The sequence below is a fragment of the Prunus avium genome, chromosome 8 (genome assembly GCF_965620075.1).
Source record: "Prunus avium chromosome 8, drPruAviu1.hap1.1, whole genome shotgun sequence".
NCBI lineage: Eukaryota > Viridiplantae > Streptophyta > Magnoliopsida > Rosales > Rosaceae > Prunus > Prunus avium.
Window position 1 is genome coordinate 36,014,650 of NC_142291.1, and position 13,229 is coordinate 36,027,878.

Consider the following 13,229-nt stretch of genomic DNA (forward strand, 5'->3'; position numbering starts at 1 on the left):
TCTTCTTAGGCCGGTGGAAAAAAAGAAAGGAGATTGACAAGTCCAATTTGACAATATGGATACAATGCGAAATCCCGACCCAGAAACCGACCCGTTTGTGGCGAAACATTCGACCCCATGGCCTGAAGTCCGCACCGCAACACCGCCTCCCTTAACAAAACGACTCAGAATTTTTCGCGTTGAAGACTGAAGTGAACTCAGGCGAAGCTGAAAAAGAGCAAAAGCAATTTCATAGCTTTCATAATAATCATGGCTTCTGATGATCCCAAAGCCATAGAAGCAGAGCCTCCATCTTTGTCTTGGAAGGAGCGCATCGTCTTTCCCACTCTCCTCGCTGGGATTGTTGGTGGAGGAGCTGGTTTGGTCTCCAAGCATCGAAAAGTTGTGGGTCTTCCAACCAGTTGTGCAAGTTATGCTGCTAATTTCGCCATTGTCACTGCTTGTTATTGCGGTAAATTTCATTGCTTTCTGTTCGAATTTCAATCTCCAGCTTCAGCTTTATGTACCCATTTGATTTGATTGGTTACTGTGTGTGGAAATGCCAAATTGGGCATGTCATATGGAAAAAGAGCTGTGGAATTGTAATGGGTTTGTTTAACTTGGCAGGGGCCCGTGAATATGTGAGTGTAACTCGAAAAACTGGACCGGATGATCTGGTAAACTCTGCAATTGCCGGCTTTGGTACTGGTGCTATTCTTGGGCGTCTTCAGGGTTAGATTCCTTCAATCTCTCTCTCTCTCTCTCTCTCTCTCTCTCTCTCTCGCGTGTGTGTTTGGAAACTAGTGTGAGAAATGGGGTTTACTTTGCTGTGATCAGCTTGTGTGAACTTTCATCATATGGGATTGGAACAATGTGATAGTTAATGACTGAAATTACCTTGCCTTTCAACCTATAGACTAGTAGCTTGGACTTTTGTCATTCATTTGCAGTGGTTTGTACTGTCTATCTGATCTAACCCCAGCTAATCTGGGAGGGCACTAGTATGTTTTGGCTATTAGGAATGCGTTCTTTGTCCTGTAAAAGAATCACGAATTTAATTTTTTGGATTCTAGTAAGAACTGTGGGCTCAATTGCTGAGCTCTAAGTTATGTAGTCTTGCTTGGAGGAACAGGGGAGTTTCCTGATTCCAGTGAAGTTGAGATATAGCTTAGCTGGGACTTAGTTGCTGGAGTAGAAATGATCCATCCATTGCCAGCTTTGAGCAGGACATCACTAGTTGAGAGACATGTTTCTTTACTGATTGGGCTATCTCTATTGATAGAGCACATACTCTACAGCCGTGGTAGTTCTGACTCTCGAATTTTCCCTCCCAAGGCCTTAAACCTCTTTTAAACCCTAAAATATGTTCATAAGATCTGGATATGCGAGCTTTTGCTCAACTCAACTAACTCCCGGAGTCCTCAAACCACCTGGAGCCATCAACACAAACTTCTTGGCACACAAGTTGTCGTACGTAAAATTGTGGTTGCTATTAGAAAGGGGGTTATATGTTAATTGTCTCCTTAATTGTTCACACTACTTTGAAATCCTGCCTCCTGACACAATGTTGTTAAATTGTTTTGCTCATTGGCATGCAGGTGGTCGAATTGGTGCCGTCCGCTACTCAATCATCTTTTCTGTTGTTGGGACAACAGTGGATTATGCTACAATTAAACTAAGACCTGTCTTAAAGAGCTACAAAGAATCTATGCTTGGGAATAATGACGGTAAGAATGCTGGTTGGCTGAAAATGCCTGACTGGTCTCCTATCAAAGTACTCGATGAGGAAGCCCTTGCTGCAAAGCAGGCTCGTGAAAAACAGATGTATGCACAGAGGGCAGCACTTGGTAACCTTAGCAAAGAAGAGTCCTGAAATTTTGTTAAATGTATGTCGAATTCTTATATATGTCAATAATAATTTTTCTGGGGCATGCTTGTTCGCATTTTTAGTTTTAATTGCCTTTCTGTTTCACTGTTAGTCACCCGTTTTAGGGATGAATTTGCAGTTTCTACTCGCATGTACTGGTGAGGTCTTTTTAAATGTCAAAAAGTCAGATAGAAATATGCAAGTTGATTATTGACTTTTGGAATCAAATTCAAAATCAAAATTCCTCATTTCTTGGCTAAGTGCTGCATTCTCTACTGTGGTGCCCTCTATTTGTTCAACCAACTCTAAAGTCTGATAGCACGAATGTTCTTGCAACTCTTGGCTCGTCCAAGGTGATGCTTATATTCTTTTTAAAAGATGTCGAAGGATTTTTTGGCGAATCCTTCAATGAGATTAGCTTTGCAAATTTGATTCTCTGTACTATACATTCAAGCAAATTTGTGGTTATGAAAATTTCCAAACAAAAAAGAATAAGAAAAAAAAAAGAAAAAAGAATACCGCTAAGGGTTGATGTTGCATGCTGTAGACATCAACGGAAAGAAAAAACCAACTTGTTCCAGGGATAAAAAGTATCGTTACCATGTACAAAAAAAGCCATTAGCCGATATCATTGCTAATCGTTTTACATCTACCCAAGCTGGGGTCTAGAGCTCATATTGCTACTCCACAACTCACCACAATTGTAAACTACATTGTAACAGATCAGCATCAAGGAACCTCCCTGTGATGTCTTACAATTTTATGAAAGCAGAGAGACGAGAGAAACAAATTCCAGCGTTACACGGCCCTTGGACCTTGTGTTGATGACAAAGTGTTCTGGGTATTTCCTTAGCAACATAAGCAAGCCGTACCATGGTTTCCCTTTTGACTCTGGGCCAGGCCAGTCCTCAGAAGTGAGATACCGCCGCACTCGAGTGTGATGCCAAATGCTGCTATACTGCTCGACCAACTGAACAAGAGTGACATGGGAGTAAGGCAGAAATCTAGGGTTTAAACCTCATAGAATTCGAATGACAAAACCAGAATTCAGCACACAGATATATACATGCAAAGCAAAAGCCTAAAACCTTCCAGTCAATGGCCATTGGGAAACAAGTGTAATTTGTACTCAGATGCATTCTACATACATAATCATTAAACAAAAGAAAGATCAATGCAGTTGCTTTCGGTAAGGGAGGAGTATTGTTGAATATTATAAACTAAATAAGAAGTGTTAAATATTTTGTTCATCTGAATATGTCAAGACTAACCTCAGTATGAAGTTTCTCCATAGGCATCCATTCTCCAGGACCACAAAGATCAGAGAGCACTGTAGCAACAGATGACACAACGTCCTTTTCCTCCAAATGCAGAAGTTGCTGATTATCAGTGTCTCGATCAACCCTTGATCTTCCATCTCCCTTCTTCTCTGCAGAGATTAAAGATAAAATTATGTCAAAGAAAGAACATAACAATAGTTACACTTTATAGGTCCAAATAAACAGGCATGTACTGTTTATGATTAAAACTTTTAAAAGGGAGAAGAGAAGAATTGTCAATGCAAGTGCTCAAAATCAGGGAGTAAATATATATTTTGAGTGTCACCACGGTTCAACATCAAACAGATCAATCCTATAACTAGTGTTCATGTAATCCTAGTATTCATGGACACATAGAACAACCTAGAAAAAAAAAACAAGCAATAATATCAGAAAGACGGCCAAAGAATCTACAGTCACAGGTGGAGCTGAAGCTAAAAAAATGGCTTTGAATCTATGGTTTGCCCTGGTTCCTCTGAACAAACGAAAAAACACTAGTTCACAACCATTAGAGGTAAACATAAACCACAAAAATGAGGAAGACAAAAACTATTCCGATAAGGAACACAATGAAATCAGAGAGCAGAACCAGGAAGAAAAAAACTGACAGCAGTAGTGCCACAAAATTCAAAATGCAATAGCATAGCATCTAGGACGAGTGTTGTTCCCCATCGACAACAAGTTCAAAAGTTTCTGAAACAATCTCCTACAGACTATGAAACAAACGGAACAATGCAACTCAAAACCCCAGTTCACAAAAACGCCAATAATTCACAGAAATTCAAGCAGAAATTGGCTGAAGTCAAGACTGAACTTAACATGTGATGGAAAACGCTTGACAATATCATGATTCATATGATTCAAAAAACACGACTTCACATTCCAATTGCTATATCCACAATAAGTCCATTGATTTATCAAACTCTAGGCAAGAGAAAGAAGCTAGAACAGAAAAAAAAAAAAAAAAAAAACACTAACCCAAAGCTCCAGCCTTGCCTGACCCAGAACCCGACCCACCACCATACGCAAAACCCTCATACCCTTCTCTCCTCATCTTCTTCCCACTCCCACTCCCACCACCGCCACCACCACCACCAACATCCTCCTCTTCCTCATACTCCTCCTCATAAAACTCCCTCCCCCTCCCCTTCTTCACAATCGGCCCAGTCCCCGAACCCGAATGGTACCCGTAATGAGCCGGGCCCACGGGGCTCGGCACCGCCACCGAGGCGGCGTAATGCCTGGGGCCCACAGGCCCACCAAGAATACTCCTCACCGGCAACAGAAAATAGAACTCCTTGTCGCCGATCTGAAGAAGGTCTTGCGAGTCGAGCTTGACCGGCGCGTTTCCGGGAAGATGGAGCACGCCCTCGACGAGGCAGCCGTTCTTACCGAGGACCTCGAGCGCGAAACGGCGCCGTGTGAAATCGTAGAAGATTCGCGCGTGGTGGCGCGAAATGTTCATGCCGCCGCCGAGGCTCGAGAGGTCGACGTCCACCGTTGATTTCTTGGAATTCCGGCCCAGGATTATGGAGTAGGTCTGCATGTAGTACTCAAAGTCTTCGCCTTGAAGCTTGGCAAAGCCGGCCTCCACATCGCCGCTGGTCGCCGCCATTGAAATTTTCACAGATAGTGGATCGGAGAAGAAACTGATATATGCCCAAATCCCAATTGGGTTGGGTCTTCTTCTCAATGACAAATGTGGTTTATGGGGCAGATTGTGGGATTTTATTGAGTGACCGGGGTCAAACTAGAAATAAAACAAATTGTTTTCTTGTTTACCGAAGAGTTAATTTTTTGATATTCGCAAGCTTGCCCCTTTGGCTTCTATTTACCCCCCTGAATTTTCTTTTCTGCCCGCCTACCCTAACGAACACTTTCATCTCCTTCGATCTTCTTCTTCTCCGCCAGGAAATTCACGGTAACTCTCTCTACCCATCTCGAAAGACTTGATATTTTTGCTAAAAATCCTTGCTTTCTTTCAAGTTGAGTAGAGTTGTGAGGTTAAATATCTGTCTTTCTTTAACAAATTTATGAGTTTGTGAGGCAAAATGACTATGCATTTGTTTTGGGGAATTAGAGGAATCTCTTATTGGAATTTGGTGCACTATAGATACACTTGCTTTTTGTTTGGGATCTCATATGATCCATGGCTTGACACACATGTTTGCATTAGGGTTTGCTCTTGATTTTTATTGCATTTGCAATGAGTTTTTGACTTAAAAAGTGGGCAACGTTAATTGAAATGCCAGTCTGCCAGATGATGTTGGGAAAGCGCAAGGGCTTTGAGTTCCAGATTGCCATTACATGCACTGGAACAAATGAGATGGATAATATGATCTATCCCTTCTGATGGCAGCTAATCAGCAACTATTGCACGAAGTTTACAATTTTACAGTGCTGATGCAGAAGGAAATTCTTCTGTTCTCTCTTCATCTCGTCCTGTTGTGTTGTGAGCAGGGCATTGATTGAAGGTTCTCACACTTTAATTTAATCATGTGGTTGAGTGAGAGCAGTGAGGGAGTGAGTGACCACCGTCTCTTACATCACAACGGCACATCTCCCCATTTGTTAATTTCTAGGTCATTGGGTTGACTACTAGTAGATTAGGTTGTCAAACCCCCAAGGGTGGGAATGAGGGAGGTGTTTAGGGGAAGGGGAGGGCTACTGGACTGCGTTAAGAAAAGAAGTGGGTGGTAAGGGCTTTATGTTTTCAGCATTCATGGGTAGAGAATTCCTGGACAAGCATGGTTGAACGAGTTAGTTGGCTCTAAGGTTTAATTAGATGCAGTATGATCTGCGATTCTTTGATATATCAGTTGTTCCTGTCATGTAATATTGTAATGACTAATGAGTTTTAGATTTCAAAAGCTGGCAACTTTAATTGAAACTGCCAAGTCTACCAGATGATGTTGGGAAATTGCGCAAGGGCTTTGAGTTCCAGGTTACCTTTTACATGCACTGGAACAGTGAAAAGGATAATATGATCTATCCCTTCTGATGGCAGCTATTGATCAATGATTGCACAAAGTTTACATTTTCACAGTGCAAATGCAGATTCATCTGTTTTCTCCCATCTTGTCCTGGCTTGAGCAGGATAATGATTGAATTGTTCTCATACTTTAATTTAAATATGTGGTTGAGTGACCAGTGAGAGAGTGAGGGACCTCCGGCTCTTATAGCACAGCGGTACCTCTCCCCCTTTATTAATACTTAGGTCACTTGCTCTCCTACTAGTCAAGTAGGTAGTCAAACACTTATATAATGGACAGGAATTTTCTGTCCATTAGTAGGACAGCTTTTTCTTTTAGTTCTGAATTTATGAGTACAGTTGAACTGGTTACACTTGCTGTTGAATTGATTGTGTGTGCTGTGTATTATTCTGCTGCATTCTTTATTTTCTTTTTTTGGCGGTGTTGCTTGCATATTTAAGATACTTGTTTCACCATGGATACACGTATGAAATCCACTGCAGACATGCATTGCCTTGTGTTCTTGGTCACAATTCTTTTGTTGCTTTAGCACACTTGAAAGACATTTTATGTTATCAAGCAAGATATGATAGTGGTCCAACTGAGGTGCTTTTTTATCTTTTCACTTATGTTATTTGTAACTTACAGAGGAGTGGGAACATTTCAATATAAATCAATGAAGCATATTGTGAAAATTATGACATTCTTGGTGGCCATCTCTGCCTTGTGGATTGGTCTCTTACAGACATCAATTATCCCACGTAGTCATACTTGGTTGGTGAGTTATTTGTATTTTGGTTGGTTTATGTCAACACCTTTCACTTATTCATGTTATATGATGCTTACTATGCCCTGTTTCTACCTTCTTCCCAGCTACCAATATATTTCATTGTGTCTCTAGGATGCTATGGGCTCCTAATGGTTGGAGTTGGTCTGATGCAATTTCCAACTTGTCCTCAAGAAGCAATATTGTTGCAGCAGGTAGTTTACTTTTCTATTTATTTTCTGTTCAGTTTAGATTGCTAAATCATACTTTTGTTAAGCTCTGTTACACACATCTCTCACTGATTTCTTTTATATATGTTTTTTTTAATGAAATTTCTTTTATATATGTTTTGAGTTTGAGACTTACGCATAATATGGATCCGTCCTGAGCTTCCATTGTCGGCCTTTGTCATTAGACCACTATCTTTTTTTTGAAGTTACTGAGAAAAGCCATGTTTTAAACTCTTTTTCTAATCGTTTTTATCTTCTGTAGGATGTAGCTGAGGCCAAGGAGTTTTTGAAGCAGAAAGGGGTCGATGTGGGTGGTTGTGATTGATTCTGCACACAGAGTTCTGCCTCGGTGTTTCGATACAAAGAAAAGACCTAATTAAATGCAGAATCCATTGAATTCCGCTCATTCTAGCAGTGGTATGGTGGAAGACTTCATAACAGTTCGTTGCTTCCACCTGATGGGAAAATCGGGAAGGTTTTACTAGGTGAAGCAATGAACCCCTTTGGAGTTTTTAACTTTAACAACAAACATTAAGCCTTTTGGCTTATTGAATTGTGGGAAATAGAAAGAACTTTGGAAAGTGTACATGTTATAGTTGATCATTTCCTGTTTATGTCTCAGAAGAAATTTGTATCCTTCGTTCTTTTTGCTACAAGTATACAGGCTTTTATCAAGTGGGACTCTCTCTCTCTCTCTCTCTCTCTCTCTCTCTCTCTGAATGTCAACAAAAATGTATGTTGGGAGGTTCTCTGTGTTCTGTCATGGTGGCCCATATATGTACCTAAAGGGGCCAGAGGTGTTTCTCCTGCATCCAGTTGCACATAAAAAGGTCTTCCTGCATCTGTAGGATGCATGACTGGGGCTCTGAACCACAGGACGCACTGAGGTCAGTGCATCATGTGGTCCTAGTACCTTCGTGTATGTGAGACCGGATGCAGGGAAAAGATTTCTGAGAGAGAATACTTCATCACTAAAGAGGAATAAAGGCCAAAGTTAATTTTCTTTGTTCTTTTTCTTTTGCTCCTCATCATGAACCCATGTTCATATTTGATCTACTTGATCGGAAAGGACAAAGCAACCAGGCAAGGTGAAACATAGTCTAGCTTTAATTGCCAAAATAATCTTCTTTTTCTCTTTACCTATTGTGTTTATCTATAAATCAGTGATCAGAGGAAGGAGGATGGCAGAGGTATCTATAACTCTTGAACAAGTTATTGAAGATCTTATTAAACAATGATAAGTCCCCCATCAAATACTGTGTGATATGAGAAGTTATTGAGTAATTCGACCTCTCACGTTGAGGTGGACCTATCATTTTGTGTATGAGGGAACGTTACTCCTCGACTGTGAACTCATATTGAATATTATATAATGTCAAAATCACTTTGAAAGTACAAATAAAGGAGATTATTTATATAAACTCCAAATAAATGTTTGATTAGTATTAAAAAATTGAAATCAACAAACTTTTTCAAGCTGGTATACATAATTATTGAAAAAAAATATAAAGGATGTAAGAGACTTGATGATCTTCACATGAATATTCCATTTCCATTTCCATAATAGCACCTGTAAAAGCCAAGACTTATCCCCCAACTTGGTCCCCTCCATTTTTAGTCCTTTAACTATTACTACCTTCCTCTTTAGAGAAGTAAGATATCAGAAATTTGGCTGCAAGTTTTCATTCACTTTATTTTGGCTTAAACGTCAAAATGGTCCTTTTGTTTTACCTCATTGGCCAATTTAATCCCCGTGTTATTAATTTGGCCAATTTATTAGTCTCTGTGTTTGTATATGTTAGTAAATGTGATCCTTTCCGTCAAAATTTTGTTAAAACTGAAAAAAAAATATTTAAATTCAAATAATAATAAAAGCTTAATTATTAAAAGCCATGTTCTTGCATTCTGTAGCTAAGAAAGTTTTTGAGTCAATATTGCCTCCCCCAATTTCACGCACAGACCTTAACCACATCCTAAACACATAGCCACTCTCACACACCCACTTCAACCCCAAAAAGTACACATTGTGTGCTGGTGGTGGAGAATGAAGATGGTTGCAGCAAGAAAATCCGATTGACTCAATAACTTTCTTTGCTACAGAATGCTTTTTAATAATTAAGTTTTTATTATTATTTGAATTTGAATATTTCTAATCAATTTAAATATTTTTATTCTTCAGTTTTAACATAATTTTGATGAAAAAGACCACATTTGCTAAAATATACAAACACATGGACTGAATTGACCAAATTGATAATACATGGACTAAATTGGTCGATGAAGACCATTTCGACGTCTAAGCCCCTTATTTTTACCTGTCCATTAATATTCATATTATGTAATGTAGGGTAGGGGCATAATAAATAAGTCACTAAATATTATTAGTCATTTCATTTCGTGTTAGAACAAACTTGTTTTTATATATTAAAGGAGTAGAATGGAGTGACAATAAAATTTGCCTTTTCTTTTGACCCAAATTCCAGCTCACAAGATTTAACCCAAACACCCTTTACTCATTTCACGTCAGTCTCGTCCTTCTCTCTCTCTCCCCCACTCTCTGTTTTCCTGTTCTTCATAATCATAGCAGAGAAGAATGCAAACCAATGTATAAAACTACAAGCCAAGCCAAATCACAATGCCACACGAGCAAGCCATAGATCCAAAGTTTTAAGCTTTTTAACCAAATAAACAAAACCCATTCAGTCAAATCCTCCAAGTTACTCAACCCGCCATTGAAATGGGTGGTCTGAGAGAGTCATGGTGCTTCTGCAAAGGAGTGAGCAAGTCTGAGAAAATGAAGGCCGCCATTTTCTCCAGCAAGGCTCCGGCCATGGCCAGAATTTTCGGCCCCGGAAATGGGATCTCCGGTACCGGATTCCTGATCCACAGAAGCCTCCTATTGACCACCCACGTCAACCTTCCGTCCGTGGCAGCTGCGGAGAGCTCCGAGATCCGGCTGCAAAACGGTGTCGCTGCAACTCTCGTTCCCCAAAGGTATTAGCTTTGATTTTCTTTTTCTTTTATAAATAAATTTTGTATTTTTCTTAGTTACGTGGGAAGTTAAATAAAAGTGAATACTGGGTTTTGTGTTTTGTGCTGATTTGTTTTTGGAACAGTGGAAAACCAACCTGCTGAGTCTTCTGCAATGTATTAGTTTTACATTAGGTGGGCTTTATTTACTTAATTTTCGTGGGTCCCATATGATATAAATTGAAAGTTTGAGTAGTTTGATTATGATGTTTCTACCATTTTCTTATCTGTCAATAGAGAAGTGAAGATGTTGGATCTGAGTGGATCGTATTCATACATTCCCACAAGTAAACTGTTGATTAGGAGAACAACGTGTCATCTAATAACTATTCTATTCAAATTAGTAATAGTTGAATGTGGAAGTCTTTAATGAAGGGGATATCGACTGGGGAGTTAGGAGTAGTGATAATGCAGTATATTAGATGAAAAGTAGTAGGGTGGAGGGAAGGCATGGCTTGGCAGAGATAGAAAGGGCAAGAATTTGGAGGCAATAGCCAGTGACGATAAAATGGAAGAAAGTGCTTGGTAGTTTAGTTTGACATTGGCAAATAATGGTAATTTTCTCTGAAAAAGTCAAAGGAAAAGTTTGGAAATTGCTTTCTCAAACTATAGGAAGCTCTTCTCAAACCCTCTAGAACTGATTTGGCCAGTCCTTCCCTAGGTCATAGATTTTTATTTTTTACCCTCAAGTTGGGTTCCTAAGGCTTCTTTGTGCAATTCACTTGTAATTATGTTGCTTTCTCGTGGATTGGCTCCGCGCAGTGATGGTTTCGTGACACAATCAAATAAGTTAATAAGGAAAGAATGGTAATGGAAAGTTGGAGTACCTAGCATCATGATCACGATGATTCAGGCTTTTCCATTTTAATATATTCAAACACAAATTCTGTTGAATCTGATATACTTGCTGTTTTATACTTGTAGACTAATGGGGAAAGGAAAATTTGGTGACATTCTTCTCAAAAAGCATCAATGTATCATGGTTTCTGGTAGCCTTTGCATTATTAGGCATGTCAAGTTTTTTCTCATTCTTTCATTGAATTACAGATTTTTCATCACCAGCTCCATTTTAGATCTTACAATAGTAGGTTTGGATGCGGTGGATGGAGATTCAAATGCCCAAGGCCACCCGCACCACTTGAAGACCTGCTCTAAACCAATCCTGGATCTGAGCAGTGTAGTTTACCTTCTAGGCTACACAGAGAAAAAAGAATTAACAGTTGGCGAGGGTAAGGTAGTGATAGCCACGGACAATCTCATAAAATTGTCAACTGATGGAGTGATGTGGAGCCCTGGTTCAGCTGGATTTGATGCGCAAGGAAATCTTGCATTTATGATATGTGATCCTATGAAATTAGCAACATCGCCAAACACCAAATCCTCATCAACTTCGTCATCATCAACGTCATCATGGAAGAAGGATCTTCCTATGCAATTTGGTATCCCCATTCCAATAATTTGTGATTGGTTAAATCAGCACTGGGAAGGTAGCCTTGATGATCTTAACAAGCCTAAGCTACCACTCATTCGATTAATGTCTTCTAGCCAGAAAAGTGAGCACTCTTGTGCGTCCTTCACACAGCGGCGGGTTTTTAAGTCAACTGAAGCTGATAATGATGGAACAACTTCTTCATCAAACACAGTCTCAAAAGCAAGGGACCAGCCTGGACCAAGCTGCTCTGCTGCAGCAAACACTGTTGAAGAAGAGGCCCTAACAAGTGATCCTCATGCTGCCCATGTACAGGGCATTCCTACTCCAGAAATCTATGAATCACCCAAGTTAACAGCTGTTCCTATTAGGAGAAAAGAAGGTTCCCCGATTCAGCTTTTGGACATTAATTTTCCTCCAAGGGTTGCAAAACCAGCAGTTCTGCCACAGCCGACCAAAAAGTTACCACCAAATTCTGATGAGAATTTTGTCAAGGCGCCTCTACCGCGAAGCCCAATAAGAGAAGAAAACCAAATCAAGAACAGAAGACCAACCAGTCCTGACGCTGATGCTGAAATTGCCTCAACAGGTTCTGTAAATGGGGCCCAAAGTGAGGTTCAGTCTAGTTCATTCCCACTAGAAGTTTCAGATATGCAGAATGGGTATAGCAGTGAGGGAGAGACTATGTACTCCGCAGAAACTGCTGAGAGTCGAAATTATACTAGTCCTGCAGAGGGAAAGTTTCAACAAGTGGGAAGGAGCCAGAGTTGTGTGAATTATAATAGATGGGGAGCCGCCCAAAGTAATCCAGTGGCTCGCAGGGCATTGCTAGAAAAGCAAAGGAGCTTTATCCATGGAAGGAAGATGCATTCACAAGGGGCAACTTCTCAAAGGAGCAATGACTACTACAGCCCAACTGTCTCCTCAATCATGAAGAAGCGCAACTCAGAGCAGCCCGTCAGACCCCGGCAAAGTGCTGTTCATTCCTCTCCGAAATGGAATTTCTAAGTGATTCTTGACAAAGGTGATACCTGAAAGTGATTAACAACGAAAATATAGTGTTTTGTGGTGTTTGACTTAACGCCCATTTCTTTCCACTATGGTATAGTGTACAAATTTGTTGTGACTGTGAAGAGACAGATATCAGGTGAATAAGAAAATTCAGCAAATTGTAATTTTGCACGTGAGGAGTCATGTAGTTACTGGTTACATATCATCTATAAAATTATTTTTTGAGGGGGAAAGACCCATGTTGCAGGACGCTTCAAAAATCTGAAGTGTCGGAGTGCCGGATACTGGACTAGACACGGCGATGTCGAAATGATTCCCAATGGCAAGTTGAAATTTTTATTTATTATTTTTTTATAAGTTGAATGATTTATATTTTTTATGGGCAATTGCCATTTAGGGTCTACTTGTATTGCGTTGTAGTTCACCTTTTTGTTAATTACTGGAACTAGCTCTCAGTACGGGTATTTGTGGATTTAATAAAACAAGATTAAGCGCTCTCTCAACCTTAATTTCCTGGTGAATTGGCCTTGACACAGATCACAAATTCAGATAGGAGTTATCTATTATCTACCGGTAAAATATGGTGTCACAAGTACTAACAAAGCCGTTATTTTGGCCGGTCATGT

At 40.0% G+C, this 13,229-nt stretch overlaps 4 protein-coding genes across 5 annotated transcripts; 3 read left to right on the forward strand and 1 right to left on the reverse strand.

The window, feature by feature from the left end:
* The first annotated feature begins 64 nt into the window (after positions 1-64).
* On the forward strand, positions 65-1,931 carry LOC110757008 (Mitochondrial import inner membrane translocase subunit Tim17/Tim22/Tim23 family protein). Its single transcript, XM_021958521.2, has 3 exons — positions 65-451; positions 607-711; positions 1,578-1,931. Exons 1-3 carry the CDS (start codon positions 250-252, stop codon positions 1,850-1,852), a joined length of 582 nt encoding a protein of 193 aa, XP_021814213.1. The 5' UTR covers positions 65-249; the 3' UTR covers positions 1,853-1,931.
* A 471-nt stretch (positions 1,932-2,402) lies between these two features.
* On the reverse strand, positions 2,403-4,873 carry FHA2 (SMAD/FHA domain-containing protein). Its single transcript, XM_021958520.2, has 3 exons — positions 4,144-4,873; positions 3,118-3,275; positions 2,403-2,816 (listed from the first exon to the last, which is right to left on the reverse strand). The coding sequence occupies exons 1-3, from the start codon at positions 4,778-4,780 to the stop codon at positions 2,607-2,609; spliced, it is 1,005 nt and encodes a 334-aa protein (XP_021814212.2). The 5' UTR covers positions 4,781-4,873; the 3' UTR covers positions 2,403-2,606.
* A 75-nt stretch (positions 4,874-4,948) lies between these two features.
* On the forward strand, positions 4,949-7,808 carry LOC110757009 (dolichol-phosphate mannose synthase subunit 3). 2 transcript variants are annotated; one of them, XM_021958522.2, is made up of 4 exons: positions 4,949-5,086; positions 6,786-6,915; positions 7,011-7,118; positions 7,396-7,808. In XM_021958522.2, the coding sequence occupies exons 2-4, from the start codon at positions 6,814-6,816 to the stop codon at positions 7,456-7,458; spliced, it is 273 nt and encodes a 90-aa protein (XP_021814214.1). In that variant the 5' UTR covers positions 4,949-5,086; positions 6,786-6,813; the 3' UTR covers positions 7,459-7,808. The 2 variants fall into 2 exon arrangements, with proteins under 2 accessions (XP_021814214.1, XP_088101666.1); XM_088245540.1 differs by lacking the exon at positions 4,949-5,086 and having other exon boundaries at positions 6,765-6,915.
* Positions 7,809-9,571: 1,763 nt separating this feature from the next.
* Positions 9,572-12,761, forward strand: LOC110756968 (uncharacterized). Its single transcript, XM_021958477.2, has 2 exons — positions 9,572-10,127; positions 11,211-12,761. Exons 1-2 carry the CDS (start codon positions 9,871-9,873, stop codon positions 12,598-12,600), a joined length of 1,647 nt encoding a protein of 548 aa, XP_021814169.1. The 5' UTR covers positions 9,572-9,870; the 3' UTR covers positions 12,601-12,761.
* Positions 12,762-13,229: the final 468 nt, after the last annotated feature.